At 47.6% G+C, this 20,222-nt stretch overlaps 1 protein-coding gene across 1 annotated transcript; it reads left to right on the top strand.

Annotated features, from left to right (window-relative positions):
* Window positions 1–874: 874 nt before the first annotated feature.
* On the top strand, window positions 875–19,679 carry LOC123872935 (protein stoned-B-like). Its single transcript, XM_045917538.1, has 18 exons — window positions 875–938; window positions 1,586–3,904; window positions 3,977–5,439; window positions 5,526–5,694; window positions 5,955–6,088; window positions 6,912–7,101; window positions 7,495–7,710; window positions 7,912–8,056; window positions 8,740–8,868; window positions 9,841–9,946; window positions 10,162–10,330; window positions 11,353–11,467; window positions 11,881–12,044; window positions 12,575–12,729; window positions 13,106–13,218; window positions 13,723–13,817; window positions 15,376–15,438; window positions 16,054–19,679. The coding sequence occupies exons 2-18, from the start codon at window positions 1,617–1,619 to the stop codon at window positions 16,127–16,129; spliced, it is 5,790 nt and encodes a 1,929-aa protein (XP_045773494.1). The 5' UTR covers window positions 875–938; window positions 1,586–1,616; the 3' UTR covers window positions 16,130–19,679.
* Window positions 19,680–20,222: the final 543 nt, after the last annotated feature.

Genomic DNA, 20,222 nt, shown 5'->3' with positions numbered 1-20,222 from the left:
AGGCTCGTTTCTGTAGTAAATTAAAGAAAATTTAACGTGACTGTGTATACGTAAGGCTGGGCGCACACTAGACTAGCCACTACGAGCTCGTAGCAACCATCGCATCTAGCAAACTGGCCAAGTGCAAGTCGGACTCCGAGGGTTTTGTAACTTGGAAGAAAATATTTTGTATATAAGCAAATACAAATTAACGATTATTAGGGTTCTGTACCTCAGTCATCACTTCATCACTCACCTTGTTGTCTGTCTGTCGTGGCTGTCAAGAAAACCTATAGGGTGCTTCCAGTTGACTTGGAATCATTAAAGGCCGGTAGGTAGGTCTTATAGCACAAGTAAGGGAAAAAATCCGAAAACCGTTAATTTGTTGTTACTTATATCATACAAAAAAATTAAAATGTGTAATACAAACAATATTTCACTAAATCACATATAGATGGCGCAGACCGTTATTAACTTGCAAAGCTCTACATAATATCTTGTACGATGCAGGTACGGAACCCTTCACATGCAAGTCGGACTCGCACTTGACCGGTTTTTAAAATTTATTTTCCTATGAGATCTTGCTTTTTGCCCAATGTTTTGATTTTAAGTGCCTTATAGGTTCGTTTTGAATAATTTTAATTCACGAGTATCAAATTTGTATAGGTAGGTATAATGTGTATTTGAGAAAGCATTCGCCATGTTCGCTCTGTCAGACAGATGAAGGGCTCCTAAAAACGTTGAACCGTTCGTCGGTAATACGCCGACGCGCGGCGTAAGGAAGTAGGATGTAGTGGGTGTCAGTGTGCGATGTGCGCATGTGCCGGCGGCGGGTCGATGCGGGTGAATGGAGCGGTTACGTAAGGAGCCTGGCGCCGCGGCCGCCTCAGTGAGTCGCCCGGCGCCCGCAGCGCCGCCCGCCAGCCCGCCCGCCAGCCCGCCCGCGTGTTGCGATGAAGGTACGGCCGCCCTTGCCCCTAGCGCGCTAGCTTAGCCGTAGTGCCGGCGCCCTCGGTACGTGCCCCGCCTCGCCTCTCCATCCATCCGTCCATGGAACGAACCACTCTCTAGCATGTCTGTTTAATCCGAGAACATCGTCAGCTCCGAATCATGCTCACTTATCGATCGGACCTTCTTCCTCTCTCGCAGCATCTCTCCGGGAGTTCCACTGTCTGTATCTTCGTGTTCCATCCGAATGTTGCATTATATATGTGTGTCACTGTGTAGAACTGTAACGCGGCACAGATTACCTCTAGGCACTCGGCTCGGCTCGATCGATATGATGAGACTTAAGAGCGTCGGTCGTCCTTTCTATACGTATTCTTTGGCATAAAGTGTTCCCGTCCGAATTTCACAAAGAAAGAAGTCCAGAATCCAGTGAACGATTTTTCTAAGCCTGTCTATTGTTTGTAAATCTATTATACTCTCCACTGCTCTCTGTTTTTTACAGTAATTATTATTATTTATTTTTGGAATTGAAACACGAGTAAATGACTGCACGATACGGCGTAGGCACTAGTCACTAATCACCAGCTAATCACGGCAAACTAGGAAGCTCCCGTAGCTCAATCGAAACATAAACTGTAAAGCTTTTTCGTTTTTTCAGCAACACGAAGATCAACTCCGAAGGTCATATAATGCTAAAGTTACCCAAAGGCCTTAAAAAGAAGAAAAAAGGGAAAAAATCTAAACGAAAAGGTGAGGACGAGCTATTCACTGAAGAAGAGCTCGAGAAATACAGAAGAGAGCATCAACAACAAGCAGAAAGCGGAGAAGCATCGGCTAAAGAAAATGAAGAATGGTCCAAGTTTAAGGATCTGACGAGCGGCGTAGACACCGTCCTCAAGAGAACCCAAGGTGATCTCGACCGAATCAAGTCCACTTCTTTCTTTCAACGCGTCAAGTCCGTTCCCAAGGAAGTGAAGCCGGCCGAAAAGGAAAAGCCCCACAGGCCGGTCGTCGAAGTCACCGAAGCGGACTTCCCGCAGCTGCTCGCGGCCAAGGCGGACGCCGACGGCGCGGACAAGAGCGACTGCGGAGTCACCGACGACGAGTCCGAGTACGAAGACGATCAGGACGACATCTTCGACACTTCCTACGTCGACGCCGTCGAGCGCGGCGAGGTCAAACTCGCATACGTTTCGGACTCTCCTGAAGACTTTCAAGACGATGATATTTTCGACACCTCCCATGTAGATGCTCTCATAAAGGGGCAACAATCTAAAAGCACTAAGGGTAAAAAAGCCTTAGACATCGGCGTCGCCGTCGAAGTGCTCACTGGGCGCATCGATAATGTTACAATCACCACCAAGCGACCGAAGAGAGTTGTGCCCGGCGACCTGCTTCTAGACACTACTGACAGAGAGCCGGCACCGCTCCCGGCACCGCTCCCGGCCGCGGCGAGTGAGCCGGTGCAGAAGAGCATATTGGACCTCGACACCGACGTGCCGATAACTGCTCCTATAGATCTGACCATTTCATTACATACTTCTCTACTTCAACAACAGAAACACGAAAGTCAAGAAGATATATCGACTGAATTCACTGATGTGAAAGGTGATGAAGAAGTTGAGATCGATGAATTTACACTCTTAGCGACAGAATCGCTAGAAGTTAAGTCGACTGTTACTAAACTAGAAGAAAAAGAGATAACTGTCGAGCCAGTCTTACAAGAATCTTGGTCGGCATTTGAAGCTGACAAGAACGAATCTGTTTTTGCAGAAGGGATTGTCGAGGATCAGTTGGACGTAATAGATCCATACCTCGACCAAGACGATCCGTTCGACACGAGTTTTGCGGACGCTGTGATCCCGACGAGTGACCTAGAGCAAATAACACAAGAGGCGGTTATACTAGAGGAAGACGACGACTTCGATCCGCGAGCGGAGGAAGTACAAGTCAGATTAAATAATAGGCGCAAATCTTCCGTGCGTATCAATTTGATAAATCCCTCCGGTATCAGGGAGTCCATTACTTCCGATGAAATCATAGAAACAGAAAATCAAACTACGAGGGATCTTTTAGGTGGAAGTTCGACCGATTTAACTCAATTAGGTGACTCGCCTTTGGATCCCCTCGATATAAGTAATGGGGAGGTAGATCCTTTCGACACTACCATAGTAGACAGAATAGTAGCCCCGGGTAAAGTCGAACTAAAGTTATTAGAACGAGAGCTAATCGGAAGCGAACCCACAGCATCTATCTACAGGGTGCCCAGCGATCCCGACTTCGATCCGAGAGCCGACGAACCCATACGAGCGGAAAGAAGAGCTTCGCGCCCCGAAAACCTCATCGTGAACAAAAGCGTGGTGTTTAGCGTCGACGGTAGAGAATCGTCACAGGTGGACGGCAAGTCTAAACCGGGCAAGCCTTTAACGCCATACTATACCCGAGAACTTTCCATCACTGAGGACAAGGACGAGGAAGCCGAAGCTGCCGATAGCTTGCCGGAGCTGACGCGAGCCCACTCCGAGGAGGACTTGACGACGCACACGACTTATCCCGTCAGTAAGCGGAGACATTCGGAGCTGCCCCGATCGAGTCACAACCAAAATATTTTGAAAGCGAGTGATCTTCTTCACGGCAACCCTAATGACATAGAGGTAAAAGTGTTGACACCGACCGGCCCGCCGAAACTGCGAACCACTTCGAATCTCGAGTCGGACCCCTTCGACACTTCCTTCGCCGCGAACACTGAACCGAGTAAAACCGAATTAAAGTTATTAGCTAAAGAATTTTCTTGCGACGACGACACCGCGAGCTTCGTGACCGACGTGGAAGCCGTTCTGCTAGAAACTTCCGACGACATTTTTCAAATAAAAGCTCTCACGCCGGAACCTCCCGATACACAAAATTCTCAAGAAGATTTCGACCCATTCGATACTTCGTTTGCGAGTGATCTCAATCCGGGAAGAACTGAAATTAAGTTACTCGAGTCGGAATTTATGAACTGAATCGTTCTTATATAAATCAAAATGGCGTACAATCCTTTCTTGAGTACGAACGAAATGACAGCACCGATTTCGACCGAGGTCCTCAATCCTTTCATGATGTCCGATTCGGAACCGTCCGATTTCGGAACTGGGGATAATCCGTTCGCCACCAGTAACCCTTTCTCGGATTTCGCGGGAAATTACGAACCGCAAATAGGCGACACGGTCCCCGCGGACATATTCGGCGGCGCCGAGCCCGAGCGCGTGTGCGCCAAGCAGTTCGCAACCGACGCGATGGACATCTTCGACAGCCAGCCGATGGAGACCGAGAGACCCACGAAGCCGACTGAACTGGAGCTAGTCACCACCATGGTCGACTGCAGCTACGCGAGTGAAGAGGAAACCGGCGATTTACATTCATCGACGCGACCCTTACCCCCGGAAACACAAAATTTAATTTTGACCGTAACGGGCCAAATGGAATTCACGAGCTCCGATCTGCTCGACCGCATTCCCCCGACGCGGACGCCGAGCCCCGTCTCCGTGCGCGACATCGCCTCGCCGAGCCCCACGCCCGAGCCCGACGCGCCTGACGACGCGCCCGAGCGGCCCGCGCGCGCCGCGCCCGCGCGCCCGCCGCGCCCCGCGCCGCCGCCGCGCCCGCTGCCGCCCCGCGCGCCGCCCGACGACATCAACCTCTTCGACGCTCCCGTTCCGACCCTCGTCAAGCCTACCAAGGAAGCTATCATGAGTTTATACTCGGCTCCTAAGAAAGAAGAGAAACAAATCGACTTTTTGAGTGATGATATTCCAGAGTTGTCTTCCGATGTAGAGATCCAATCTCGGCCGACGGATATAATGCTGAAGCCCGCAGCCGCCGACTCCGCTGACTTGCTATTTGCAGAGCCGGAGACATCGGTCGCGGAGAACGCCACGGAACCCAAAACGCAGAATACTATGCTCGCTACGCCCACGTCGAACCCTATCGAAGAAGCGGGTGCGCCGATGGACTGCTCCGAGCCGTCGCTCGAGGCCAGGGCGGCGTCGTCGAGCGCGTCGCCGTTCGCGGATGTCGCCGACGACAGCTGTCAAGTCCAACGCGCTAACGAGAGCGACAAAAATCCCTTTGAAACGGATGACGTAAAAGCCCATTCCCCGTTCGACGCATCCGATGCGGAGATACCTCGATCGGAGGATGTTAACATGACGACGAATATCGACGATACCCCGTTTACTGCAAACGACACTTTCACTTCCGCGCCTCACTCTAACGCGGGCGGCTCTCCGATGGACGTGTTCGGCGTGCACGACGACAACCAGGCGAATGTGTTCGGCGCTGCGGACGACGCGGCTGCGACAGACATGCAGACCACATCGTCCGCCGACATCGGCTGGAATCCGACCGAGACCGGCCGAGACGCTTTCACTAAGGTTCAGGATGCTTTCGATGCTTTTCCGCAGTCTCAGGATGCATTCGATGCTTTCTCCGAAAAATTTGATTCCACCGGCGGACAGCACATGAACACAGGTAGATAACCCCGATTTATAATACATCTAACAGAAATAATGAATTGTCTCGATGAGTAGTTTCGCAGCTTGGTTTGTCAACTGCAGATGCGTGGGGCGACGACGGCGGCGCGGACGCGGGCCCCGCGGGCTTCGAGGCCGACGCCTTCGACCCCTTCCTGAGCATGGGCGCGCCGCCGCCGCCCGCCGCCACGCCCCGCCTCGACCATCAAGACTCGAGAGATTCCACTGATGATACATTTTCCGTATTTATTCGGTATGTAATTTAAAGTATTTTTTGCATGGTAGGTACTGTACCGGAAATAAATAGCACGTACCCGACTTACCCCGGCTTCGCTTAGTCTACTAAGTACGTCATAGGCAGAAACTAAATGCAAAATCTCTAGAGCCGTGGCGCGGCGTGGCGCTCTGCGTTTGTTGTGTCGGCCAGTAATTATTACTTCCCTTTACACAGTAGATGGGATGCGTTCATGAAAAGCGCTGATACGCTAAACTCACAATTGAAGGGCATTGCAGGCCCAAAGAAAGCGAGGCGACCGGGGCGGAGCCCGTGCCCGTGCTGGCGCCGCCGCCGCGCCCGCACGCGCTGCCGGACGCGGCGCGCCAGAACCCCTTCGACGCGAGCGAGCCGTGCGGCGCCTTCGAGCGAGGTGGGTGCCGTGTGTGTTAGCTTGTTTCATCAGAAGTGGCCTTTCTTACTTCCTATGTCACTGTTTACGTCATTCCGTTTGCGAGATTTCTTTATCACCATTACCACCATTTTTAACCGATTCCAAAAAAGGAGGAGGTTCTCAATTCGTCGGAATCTTTTTTTTTTTTATGTATGTTCCCCGATTACTCAAAGACGCCTGGAGCGATTTGGAAAATTTTTTTTGTTTGAAAGGGTCGCAATCTGATGAAGATCTGATGAATATCTTCGCAGATGGAGAACAGAACTCCTCAATGGATAAGAGCTTAGTCAACAGTAGCCAGTAGGGTTGTAACTGGGCATAGCATATTATAGTTGGTATAGCGATAGCGAGACGTTGGTCAGACCAAACAAAAGAAGCGGTCAACACACCCATCTGTGATGCAATCCACGCGGCAACAAACAGAGAGCAATGGAAGAACGTCGTAGGACAGATTGCGTCAAAGGGGAGCCACGATCCTCAAAATTGAGGAAACGATGCAGGAAGAAGCATATTATAGTACAGTGGGGCCACTAAAAATTGTGAAATAAAAACTTTTCAAAAGAAAAATAAAACTGACTTCAAAAATCACAAGCACTAAAAAGTAAAAAATAATTTTTGTTCCTACACTTGTAATGTACCTATGTAAGAAGTCGAGCGAGCATAATAAAAGGAACTAGAAATCCAAGTGTGAAACTCGCCCGACTTTAGTGCTTGTGGTTTTTGAAATCGGTTTTATTTTTCTTTTTAACGTAAGAAGTGTGTTTTTCACAAACTCGTTCAACCGATGGATATGTATCGATAGAGGGGCGGCCGCGCGCGGGCAGCGGCGGGAGCGGCGAGAGCGGCGGCGGCGGGCGCGAGACGCCGCCCACGCCGCTGTTCGACGACGACGTGTCGCAGCCGCTGGAGGACTTCCCGCGCGTCAAGTACGACGGGCCCGGCTGGGAGATGCAGCTGCGCCAGCCCAACAAGAAGAAGATCACCGGCCAGAGGTGCGTCGCCTTCCGACCTACCGCTCTAGCGCATTCTGGAACATTCGTCCCCCTAGCTTCTACGCGTCGCCAATACATCTCGCCCGGGGAACGACGATCGCTCGGCGAGAGGAGAGGAGAGTGCCATGTCGGGGTTTCTGTGAAGAATTATGATTCGAAAGGGAGACCCGAAAGAGAACCGAGGTTATACCGGTTATACGGTACACTGGGTACCGTACATGGCCGCTGGAGACGCATAGGCAGTTCTAGACTGGACATGTTACTTTTCTTATACTTATCCATATCCATACTTAATACTGTAAATGCGAAAGTGTGTCTCGCTGTAGAGCTTGTCAGCTCCGAGCTCGCGATTCGTGCTGAAGCGTGAACTGAGCGTGGGCGTCGACGCGACAGGTTCTGGAAGAAGATCTTCGTGCGGCTGGCGCTGCAGGGCGACAGCCCCGTGGTGCAGCTGCTGAACAGCGCGGGCGACAAGGAGCCGCTGCAGGAGCTGCCGCTGCAGGCGTGCTACTCCGTGTCCGAGGTGGGCGCGCAGCAGTTCGACCAGTTCGGCAAGATCTTCACCGTCAAGCTGCAGTACGTCTTCTACAAGGAGCGCCCCGGCGTCAGGTGCGTGACCCGAACTGACACCTCCCGTGTCGCTATTGTGGCAAATGGAAAACTCTTGCAAGCAAACAATGGATAGGAATGTTAAATTTCAGTTTTAAAAATTTACTGATAATAATATTTGTTGTTTAACTGCATGGATATTCCTGCGATGCTCCACAAGCTTAGGTAGTTCTGCGAGTGAAGCAGTCGCTCTGTCGGCAGGCCGGGGCAAGTGACGAAGGCGGAGCGCATCACCAACAAGCTGTCGCAGTTCGCGGCGTACGCCATCCAGGGCGACTACCAGGGCGTCAAGGAGTTCGGCAGCGACCTGCGCAAGCTGGGCCTGCCCGTGGAGCACGCGCCGCAGGTACGCGTCGAGGGAGCTGTCCCGCTCACAGAATGGGACCTAACCTGCTAACTAACAACGTATTTAAAAAACGGCCAAGTCTCGTCGTCGCTATTTTTTCGGCATTTTGCTCTATACATCAAAAACTATTATGCATAAAAATAAATGAAAATCTGTTTTAGAATGTACAGGCAAAGCAATTTCATATGGTACCCCACTTGGTATAGCATCTTATTTTGACTATTTGAAGACATTTTAATTTTTTTTTTTTTGAATGATATAACCACAAATTCGCGGTATTAAGATTTATTTGTGTAAGTTTGTGCTATAAAACCTACCTACCTGCCAAATTTCATGATTTTAGGTCAACGGGAAGTACCCTATATGTTTCTTGCCAGACACGACGGACGGACGGACGGACGGACAGACAGACAGACAGACAAAATGATCCTATAAGGGTTCCGTTATTCCTTATAAGTAACAGAAGGAGCGGGGCGACCGCGACCGGATGGACAAAGTCCTACATATAGTCCTGAAGCGTTTTTCGTGAAAAGCACTTCTTTCAGGGTTATCAAATTGGTAAGGAATGGTTCAAAACTGAGTTATTGGATTTATTGGCCATGATACAAGCCGTTTCACCTGGCCTTGGGTACACCATGAATTAACTAAGAATGAAAACATTGTGATAGTTCTGATCGCGGCAGGTGTCGCAGCTGTTCAAGATAGGGTCGCTGAACTACGAGGACGTGAAGCAGTTCTCCTGCTGCGTGGAGGAGGCGCTGTTCCGCCTGGCCGCGCATCGCGACCGCGCGCTCACCTACAAGATGGAGGAGGTATGTGTCTGACCCGGGCTGACGCGGCCCGCCCGCTGACGCAGCCTGGCGAAGCTATTCTCCAAGTTTGACTCGCTCCAGAACATAGTCTGTTGCACGAAGTCAAGGTTGGAGCGTGCTCGCCTGGAGGATACCTTCACTCCCGCCTTGAAGCTACTCACCGAGTACTTGGCGGGAAGCACGGATGGTGGGATGGGGTGCCAAACCTAAACGAGGGTTCCGTTTACCTAATTAATTATAACCACTATATGAAATCATCTTACAAATCTAACAATTCTGACCATCAAAACGAGTAGACCGCACAAGAGTACCAACTTTGAATAAATGATTTGAGTTGAATAGACTGGATCTATCAACCAAATACTCTCTAAGAATGTAAAACTCACTGCATTTTATTCATTTTAAGCTTGTTTCGTGGTGTACTATATACCATCATTTAATATTGTGGATTTGGGTGTAACATACCACGATAAATATCGCGAAAGTGAGTAGATCGCTACTGCCCGTGACAGCTGGAACTTCTCTCGCAGCATTGCAGTCCCGTCGTGCCCACGACTCTTGCAACTGACTCAAAACATCGCCAGTCGAAATACATCCCGTTATGTATTGTATAAAACTAGAGGATGCCCGCGACTTCGTCCGCGTGGATTTAGGTTTTAGAAAAGATCCCGTGGGAACTGTTTGATTTTCCGGGATAAAAAGTTGCCTATCTCAATAACAGGGACGCAAGCTACCTCGGTACCAAATTTCATACAAATCGATCAAGCGGATGAGTATTTAGGAATTCCACGGGAACTGTTCGTTTTTCCGGGGTAAAAAGTAGCCTATGTCCTTCCCCGGAATGTATCCTAAGTCTGTACAAAATTTAATTAAAATCGGTTGAGCGGTTGAGCCGTGACAGCGTAGCAGACAGTAGTACGTATGTCACTGTTGTATGTAAGGAGCGGAATGTTGAGTGGTGGCGGTGCGCAGGTGCAGATTACGGCGGTGGACGAGCTGTACGTGGAGCAGGACGCGGAGGGCGCGGTGCTGAAGCAGATCGCGCGCGTGCGCGTCTTCTTCCTCGGCTTCCTCAGCGGTAACGCGACGCGACTTATTTTCCTGACCGAATAATTACTTTGAAATCGGCTAACGACTAAATCATGATTTGAGCGTCTCATGCAGCGTTGTTCTAAGACATAGCTGAACACACCGGGACCGAGTTGCATGTTACGATCTCAGGTTTTGACTAGATCTATGTATCGAGTGTGTTTCGCTAGTTGTGGGGTGTTGTCACGGGTGTTGCTTGGCCAGGCATGCCGGACGTCGAGCTGGGCGTGAACGACCTGCGGAGGCAGGGGCGCGAGGTGGTGGGGCGCCACGACATCATCCCCGTCGCCACGGAGGAGTGGATCCGCGTCGAGGAGCCCGAGTTCCACGCCTGCGTCACGCCGCAGGCCTTCGAGGACGACAAGATCATCAAGTACGCCCCGTTACCGCCACAGCTACGCTCCTAAACCTTTACTGTTCCACATTTGTGTCGCCAAACAGACCAACAACCCAACTACAAACCGGGGCTACAAATCTCCGCTGAAGGTGGCCTCTGGAATATACATATAACCCCTGTGCTCATAGGTTTGTTTGTTTGAAAAATGTCTTTATTGTTATCGAAATATGATTATTATCGACTAGCTGATGCCCGCAGCTTCGCCCGCGTGGATTTAGGTTTTTAAAAATCCTGTAGGAATTTTTGATTTCCTTGGACAAAAGTAGACTGTCCGTAATAGCCCCTCCCCGGGATGCAACGTGTTTCTGTACTGTGGTACAGAAATATTTAAACGGATGACCCTTTAAAAATTCCGAGGGATCACCAGGATTTAAGGATGCAATTCCTTACAGCATCAGGGTTGAGGAGTTAAGGGTCCTCGATGTCAACGACAAAGCGTTTACTTGGTATTGATATGTAACCTTCAATATCAATTTATAACCGACAGTTTCTAAATCCCATCAGCTTTTTGGTCACGTCCCCTGCAGCAACAGAATTGAGGAATTGGAATCCAAATTTTTTATGGAACAATGTAGCAAAGTTCCTTTATCGATTAAAAAAATACGCAAATCGGTTCAGAAATTCCGGAGATATCAGTGTACATAGGTAGAAAACACAACTCCTTCATTTTTGAAAATCGGTTAAAAAAGTAGCCTATGTTACTCCCGGCCAATCCTCTACTTGTCTGTGAAAATCCCATCTAAATCAGTTCAGCCGTTCCGAAGATTAGCCCGTTCAAACAGACAGACAGACAAAAATTTTGAAAACGTGTGATTCGGTTATGGTATCGTTCAAATAACCATATGAGCTTAATATGAGGTAGTTATTTCGAAATTACAGACAGACACTCCAATTTTATTTATTAGTAGGTATAGATAAAAACTAATGAAATGCTGAACACATATGATGACATGTATGAGACGGAAGAGCGTCAGCAGCTGCGTGTGTGCACTGTGCAGGTTCAAGCCGCCCGACGCGTGCTACATCGAGCTGCTGCGCTTCCGCGTGCGGCCGCCCAAGAACCGCGAGCTGCCGCTGCAGCTCAAGGCGGTGTGGTGCGTCACCGGCAACAAGGTGCATGCCACTTGCACAATGCACATCCTCAGAGCAGCAAAGCTCCTTCTACTTGTAGCGAGTACATCTAACACTTGCGCATTTATTGGCTTACTAGATGATGCTCGTGACTTTGTCCGTGTGGATTTAAGTTTTTAAAAAATGTCGTGGGAACTCTTCCATTTTCCGGGATAAAAAGTAGCCTATATCCGTGCCCGGGAAGTAAGCTATGTACAAAATTTCATCGAAATCGGTTAAACTGTTGGACCGTGAAATGCTAGCAGACAGAAAGACACACTTTCGCATTATTTGTATGAAAATTGAAAATATGTATTTGGTAGCTAGTATAGTGCGGGGTGACAGTGCCGGCTGTGGGTCACGTGGGGTGTGTGTGGGCACGCCGGAGGCACGTGCTGAGGTGTGCGTGGGCGCAGGTGGAGCTGCGCGCGGACGTGCTGGTGCCGGGCTTCGCGTCGCGCGCGCTGGGACAGGTGCCGTGCGAGGACGTGGCCATCCGCTTCCCCATCCCCGAGTGCTGGATCTACCTCTTCCGCGTCGAGAAGCACTTCCGCTACGGCTCCGTCAAGTCCGCGCACAGGTCAGCCCCGCTCCTCCGAGCCCTCATCGGACGTTTATAATTGCCTCTGTACACTCCTCACACGTTGTAGACACAGGTAGAATAAAACACAAGGCAGAGATCTCGTAGCAACTTTATTAATTCGACAGCATGGTTACACAGCCTACAGGGCTGGTGTAAGAGCGCGACAGAAAACCAAACAGCGCCATCTAGTATGACTTTTTGTAACTAAATTAACTCTGACTTTGACCTAAACAGCCTCTACACCTCACCACCTCACACGGGCCGATGCTCACAGCAGAGAGATGCGACATGCCTTCACTTTTTCTCTCAGCATGATCATCCCCGAGCTTGAGACAACTAGCGACGTTGTTCACGACGCTCCGACCTCAGCGACCGTATCATTCAGGATTTGTACTCGTACTGAAATTTCTTTTCCATGCTCAATATTATGAACGAACCGTAAAACTTGAATATTTCCATAAAAACGAGGCTCACTAAAAATATATAGTGTAGAGCCTTAACTGACACGTAACGGTGTCCATGCGCAGGCGCACCGGCAAGATCAAAGGCATCGAGCGGTTCCTGGGCGCCGTGGACACGCTGCAGGAGTCGCTCATCGAGGTGACGTCCGGCCAGGCCAAGTACGAGCACCAGCACCGCGCCATCGTGTGGCGCATGCCGCGCCTGCCCAAGGAGGGACAAGGTTGTAACTGCCCGCGCGCTCCACGCTCGCGCTGGCCGCACGGCAATATCCGCACACTGCACGGCCATGAAACAATACCACTACTTGTTGAACAATAATCGTGTTCAACATAGCAAAGTTCGTTTTTGTGACGAGTGCGTACTTCATTTTAAATCCCGAGCGAGAGAAGGATTCCATAATAGAGTGCTGTGTTCTATATACAATAGAGCGAGTGTTGCGAGATGTTCTGAGCTAGAAACCTGAATGTAGTGAAGGAATCAAAGGCACAAAAACAAAAACTTTGCTATCGTGTGATACATAGGATAATAAGCGTTAGACACTAGCTATTTCTTTTACTTGTTAGGGTATGAAATGAATTATAATATTGAATGTGCAGGTGCGTACACGACTCACAACCTGGTGTGCCGCATGGCGCTGACGTCGTACGACCAGATCCCCGAGGAGCTCGCCAAGTGGGCGCACGTCGAGTTCACGATGCCGGCCACGCAGGTCGGCGCTCTAGCACACCGCCCTCCTCGTCAGAGGCCTTGTCCAGATAACCTGATATATATACTTACATATACCTATTCCAAAATTTCTCATGCGAAATTCTTCAAGATGTTTTTCCTTAAACGTGAAGTACGTTATTGTATTTACTCACATAATATTCATGGTACGTCTGATCTAGATTCAAAGAGGTCTAGGTTTCATCCTAGACAGTTTCCCGTGATTTTTTGTTCACTGCAATGTAAGTTTAACATTCGAATTTTTCGCTAGCTTCTTCGTAAGTAACTTCGTTCTGCCCGACCTTAGTTCCTAAGGCACTAAGGTCAGGCAGATTTAATTCGATGTCTACAAGGCCTACCTGTAAAATTAACCACACCCGAAGAACCGATAGCCGTCGGAGTCCCAAGAACTAGAACCGGTGGCACAAGCCGCCGCGGATGTGTTCGGTGCAGTGCGCAGTGGACGGCTATCGGTCGGAATGGTTTGGCATTGGCGGCTTGTGCGCAGGTGTCGCACACGACGGTGCGCTCGGTGTCGCTGCAGCAGCACGACGGCGACCCGCCCGAGAAGTACGTGCGCTACCTGGCGCGCCACGAGTACATGTACGTCCTCACTTGCCTTGCTTGCGCTCACCCGACTGACCCTCGGAGCCCGCTCGGGGCCCGCAGCGCAGCCCTGCCACGAGCTTCATAAGCGCCCTATAAAGTCCATGACTTACTTCATTCGGGTTCTATGAGGGATCCCTAAGTGGGAAGTTTTAGATTATAAAACATTTATTTATTTGCTGATATTTTGGTAGTATTACTTTTTGGCGCCCAATGTGGGACTTCATCGAAAACTATTATCCCTGCTTCGTTTTCGTTCAAAGAGCTTTTCGTAAACATCAGTCTCTACGTACATTCTTAGTTCTATTTTACACTGTATTTAATACTAGAAGATGCCCGCGACTTCGTCTGCGTGGATTTAGGTTTTTCGAAATCCCGTGGGAACTCTTTGATTTTCCGGGATAAAAAGTAGGCTGTGTGCTAATCCTGGATACCTATTATCTATCTCCATTCCAAATTTCAGCCAAATCCGTTTAGTCGTTTTTGCGTGAAAGAGTAACAAACATACACACACACACACACAAACTTCGCCTTTATAATATTAATATAGTGTGATAGTAGTAATATTGTCTAGGGCTAGTGCACCACAGATAGCTACAAGTGTAAATTAAAAATTTTTAACACCCCCGACAAGTGAAGTGAAGTGAAGGTTACAGTAACCAGAAAACAGCTGATAACTTTCAAACGGCTGAACCGATTTTCTTGGACTATTCCGCGCCTACGATCTAAAGTATCTGAGTTTTCCAAAACATAATTTTCAAATAAATAATTATATATTTAGGCAACGTCCATCTTGACAGCTTGACATTTGTCAAATGTCAATTGACACTTGAATATTATGAACATACTAGCTGATACCCGCAACTTCGTTCGCGTGGATGTAGGTTTTTTAAAATTCCCGTGGGAACTCTTTGATTTTCCGGGATAAAAAGTAGCCTATGTGCTAATCCAGGGTATTTAATCTATTGCCATTCTAAATTTCAGCCCAATCCGTCCAGTAGTTTTTGCGTGAAGGAGTAACAAACACACACACACACACACACACACACACACACACACACACACACACACACACACACACACACACACACACACACAAACTTTCTTATTTATAATATTAGTGTGAAGTGTGAAGGGTTATCTAACCTTATTTTCTACAAGAAAACTAGAAAAGAGCTGATAACTTTTAAACGGCTGAACTAATTTTTTTGGATTATAGCTAAGAACACTCTCGATCAAGCCACCTTTCAAACAAAAAAAAGCAAATTAAAATCGGTTCATTCGTTTAGGCACTACGATGTCACAGACAGATACACAGATACACAGACACACAGATACACACGTCAAACTTATAACACCCCTCTTTTTGGGTCGGGGGTTAATAAAAAGCAAAATAAATGACACAGGTCAGCATTCTTACCTTCATAATAATAATTAAGACTATAAATAACTACGATACCAAGTTGTCAAATTGAACGTTAACGCTAACGATGACTGTCTGTGGTGCAACTGGTTGTAAGAAAGAGAAAGAGTTTCAAAGTGGTGTCGTGTGCAGCGTGGGCATCGAGCGCACGAGCGGGCAGGCGGTGGCGGCCTACGCGCTGGCGGCCAGCAAGGAGCCCGAGCGGCCGGCTGAGCCCGCGCCGCCCGCGCCGCGCGCGCTCTCCTCCGACTCCGACTCCGACTAGAACCCGCCGCCCGCGCCGCGCGCGCCCTCCTCCGACACCGACTCCGACTAGAGCCCGCCGCCGCAACCGCCAGCAAGGAGCCCGAGCGGCCGGCAGAGCCCGCGCCGCCCGCGCCGCGCGCGCCCTCCTCCGACACCGACTCCGACTAGAGCCCGCCGCCGCAACCGCCAGCAAGGAGCCCGAGCGGCCGGCAGAGCCCGCGCCGCCCGCGCCGCGCGCGCCCTCCTCCGACACCGACTCCGACTAGAGCCCGCCGCCGCAACCGCCAGCAAGGAGCCCGAGCGGCCGGCAGAGCCCGCGCCGCCCGCGCCGCGCGCGCCCTCCTCCGACACCGACTCCGACTAGAGCCCGCCGCCGCAACCGCCAGCAAGGAGCCCGAGCGGCCGGCAGAGCCCGCGCCGCGCGCGCCCTCCTCCGACACCGACTCCGACTAGAGCCCGCCGCCGCAACCGCCAGCAAGGAGCCCGAGCGGCCGGCAGAGCCCGCGCCGCGCGCGCCCTCCTCCGACACCGACTCCGACTAGAGCCCGCCGCCGCAACCGCCAGCAAGGAGCCCGAGCGGCCGGCTGAGCCCGCGCCGCCCGCGCCGCCCGCGCCTTCCTCCGACTCCGACTCCGAGTAGAGCCCGCCGCCGCAGCTGCCGCGAGCGGTAACCTCGGATAACCTCTCTCACACTATCCGAAGGTGTTTTGCTTTCGTTTTGTTTTGCTTTGTGTCTCGTGTGATGTACGCACTAGGAACATTACAGGGAGAGCTATCGTCGCGGTCGCGGACCAGCAAAGCAGCAACACTAAGCTTCGGAGAGTGTTTCACATGTGCGCGAAGTGATGCAGTGGTATAAGTCCCGAGTAATCATACTTACCTAATTGTTTGCAAAAACTCCTGTCAAATATTAAGCCGGGTACTCATTAGCGAGTTGTAGTCGTAACCGTTGCATGTCATTGTTACCAAAAACCATAGTGTGTAACCTATCGCGAGCGGTACCTGTAACCAAAATCATAGTGAGTTCGTGGATCGCGAGCCTGCCACGAGCGCAATGCGAGCGGCGAGCAGCGAGCAGCGAGCAGCGAGCACCGAGCCGACGACTATTGGTTTTTGAGCGAATCCAAGCATGTTCGAGTGTCTAATTAAAGCCGTGTCATTTATTTCATTGACGAGCGAATCTATAATCGATTTAATTCATCATGAGTGATCGGCAAATTGACAAATGCCTTCTGCTTATAGAAGCCAATAAAGAAAGCAGTACCAATCCGCACTCGGCCAGCGGCAGCGCGGTACAATATGAGCCGTACTCTGCGATGAGCCGGCGATGCCTATGAGTGTGTGTGTAGGTACCGCGCACTGAACACTGCGGCGGCTCGTAGATACCATCACACTGATGTGGACATCGCGTGTACATACTATTATAGCTAACATCGTATAGATCTGTATTAGGTATCTGTCTGGTTGCAGCTCGCTTAGTGAAAACCCGGCTTTAAATAGTTGTCACATGATACCTAGTTATTCGTATTGTAAAATCAGTTATAAACCATAAATACGCGTGTAAATTGAACTACCTACCCTACTTACTCCGTAATATAAGAAGATAATAATAAATGGTTGAGAAACAAAATGCCAAAACAAACTTCTACTATCAATAACAAAGTACCTATGTAAACATATTTTAGGTTAGGTACATAAATATGTAAGATTGAGTAAAAATCATTTTGGATTATTTTCTGCTTTTTTCCAATTTAAAAAATTAATGAGAAACAAAACTATGCACCAGCAGGCTGCAGGACCCAACACTGCTGCATGTCGTGAGCTTGCAAGTAGGTATACATTATACATAAATAATAGCTACCTATGTCCGTATTACTGTATACACATACAATAACAGCTGTTCTGTGTAAACACGATAGTAAGCTATCTGTACAGTTACACTACCAACATGGATTCACTAGAGATATACTGAATAAATACCCACATAGGTATCTATGCTTTCATACTGATCTAAATATGCTGCATGAAATGAACGCATTTGTGAAATGAGTGGAACAGAGAATAGGTAGTTACAACAATATTAAAATTGCCTTTTGGTGCGGTCAGTGTAGGGGCCGCATCGCTTCGAGGGCTCCGGCTCGGCTCGAGGCGAGTCGCCGGGAGCTGGCAACTTCCTTGGACAAACCATTAGTTTGTCGTCCGAAGGGCAATGCTGCCGGCGCGCGGCGTGTTGGGCACAATGCCTTCGGTGCGGTGGCTCGATGAGGTTTTAGAACTAATTTAATTTATATTAGTTTAGTTTTTTAGCATTAATTTAGATTTAAGTTTATTTTATAGAATTGATTGGTTATTGTTGTATATTTAGTACATACTTAATACTTATCTACTAGAAAATTAATTTGTTTTGTAATACCTAGGTACTATAATAAGAAAACGACAATGCAAAGTTCATTAGATAAATTAAATTTTAATTTAATAAATATTTATTGTATCTAAAACGAGATGTTATATAGATAGGTGTAGTGACGACAACTGATAACCACCTCTTAGGCTATGGGCAGTATAGGCGTCACCCGCGGGTGGAGTCGCTCGCAAGTTACCTGTTCAAAAGCTTATACCTATATACTCGTAAGTATATTTTTTGTATATTAATGTAAGATCGTGTCAGTGCTCCATCGCAATAGGTATGTAACGTAGATGGTTACACATTTAATAATCGTCATAGGTATAGGTATGTGTGTAAAGTTAAATTAACTTTGATTTACCTAAAAATGAAAGCGTCGACTCCTAGCCCTGCGCACTCTCATTGAGATCGCAGGCACAAGCATCTGTATATAAATAATAAGTGCGGTAAGTATTCTATGATCATAATCATATAGTTGTATAGAAATAGCAAACTGTCGGACGATCCCACCGCCCTCATAACAGTATTAGAGCTGGTGGCTGCATTAGGTAGGTATACCTACTCGTAAGTTGTAACTATAATTATTGTGAGAGGTTTTGTGGAAGCATAATATACATATATTTTAGTAACAAAAATATATCGTAGTCGCGTCGCTTACAATAAAAAATACTACGTAAGAGCATATCGTGACAAAATTATGTAGTAATTGTACTCGACTGTAATCGTGCTGGTGGCCGACCGGAAATTCTTCCCTTATATTTAGATCAATAAACTTGATATAAAGTTATGAAGATATGAAGTTGAAAATAAAGTCGATAGGACAAGATCCTAGAAATATAGGTCCAATATTAAATTATTAAGTTACAACCGCGAAGCGAAGCAAAATGGTCTTTTTATTTTATAAAATAGTCTTTTATTTTTGAATACTTGATTAAATATTTGTACAAATTGCTTAAATACACTATTGCCATTGAAATGGTTTAATTACTTTTTCTGTAAAATCTGTAGCGTGATATGCCTAGCTTTAAGCTTAAACTATTAGTTATTTAGCTTTCTTACTTGCTACATGATTTGTTACTGTTTCTACACCTGTTTGTAAAACAACAATGCTCTCATGTACCTAGCTACTCAACAAATATAAACTGAACTTAACTATAACATTAAATGTGTTACATCTAGTCATATTTATTGTAAAGAGTCTAAAATGTTATAATGTTTTGGTGTCGCGGTATTTGGACAGCCTCGGGCGCTGGGCGCGTGTGTCTGGTTGTATGAAGATCGAGCACAAATACAAACAAACATTTTAGTTGAAAAACTTTCCAACTTAAGTGTATTAATAAAGTATTAATCTTATATCTGTGAATGGCATCTTGTATTTTAATTATTTATTGAAAGCTAGGTACTCATTTTATAAAACTCTATTTTCCAGTGTTACTATTATATTATTATCATCATAAATTATAATATCTACTTTCTAGTCACTCGTGTAGAAAAATTTACAAATTGAACCAAATAATATAAAATTTTATCGTTCATGTATTGTTGGCGACATAATATATTATTCTCATATTCAAACTTGTGTAATAATAGTTTCCCGACAAGAGCAATGTCGTACCTATAACAAAATTATATAGTTGAGAAAGTTGAAACATAATGATATATCGAGTGTTGTATCCGTACATATATGTCACGCGAAGTGCTGAGCGCAGTGAGCTGTGAGGCTCCTCTCGTTCCACGGAATGGTGGACATGTTTTGTTGTCAATAAATTTACTACTATTGTGATGAGCCTATGGCTTTTTTATTTGAACACCCATTTCGTAATACCTACTTATACTTACCTAGTTAAAAACATCGTTTTTTTCCGGCTGCAGTAAAGTCAAAAGGAAGGATTATGATTTTTGCAGTCTATGTATGTATGTTTGTAGCTATCCAAATTCTGTGTGTTCCACCGTAGTGCCTAAACTACTGGGCCGATTTTGATGAATGAAGTGTCAATTGATTCATCGTAAAGGTCCGGGTGACATAGGCAATATTTTATATGAAAAAAATTACTTAACAGATGTTACCTACATCAAAAAAGTGGAGGTCTCCAAAAATTTTTTTTGCTATTGTAACGAGTGGTACCTAACTATGTCAAACTAGCTGATACCCGCGACTTCGTTCGCGTGGATGTAGGTTTTTTAAAATTCCCGTAGGAACTCTTTGGTTTTCCGGGATAAAAAGTAGCCTATGTGCTAATCCAGGGTATAATCTATCTCCTTTCTAAATTTCAGCCCAATCCGTCCAGTAGTTTTTGCGTGAAGGAGTAACAAACATACACACACACAC

Source organism: Maniola jurtina, chromosome 16, assembly GCF_905333055.1.
Source record: "Maniola jurtina chromosome 16, ilManJurt1.1, whole genome shotgun sequence".
Taxonomy (NCBI): domain Eukaryota; kingdom Metazoa; phylum Arthropoda; class Insecta; order Lepidoptera; family Nymphalidae; genus Maniola; species Maniola jurtina.
Note: the sequence above shows the minus strand (reverse complement) of the source record. Positions and strands in the feature narration are given on the sequence as shown.

Coding starts and splice junctions, on each gene's coding strand:
- LOC123872935 (XM_045917538.1), top strand. CDS start 1,617: ATGCTAAAGTTACCCAAAGGCCTTAAAAAGAAGAAAAAAGGGAAAAAA. Junction 5,440..5,525: donor CGGACAGCACATGAACACAG/GTAGATAACCCC, acceptor TGTCAACTGCAG/ATGCGTGGGGCGACGACGGC. Junction 8,057..8,739: donor CCGTGGAGCACGCGCCGCAG/GTACGCGTCGAG, acceptor TGATCGCGGCAG/GTGTCGCAGCTGTTCAAGAT.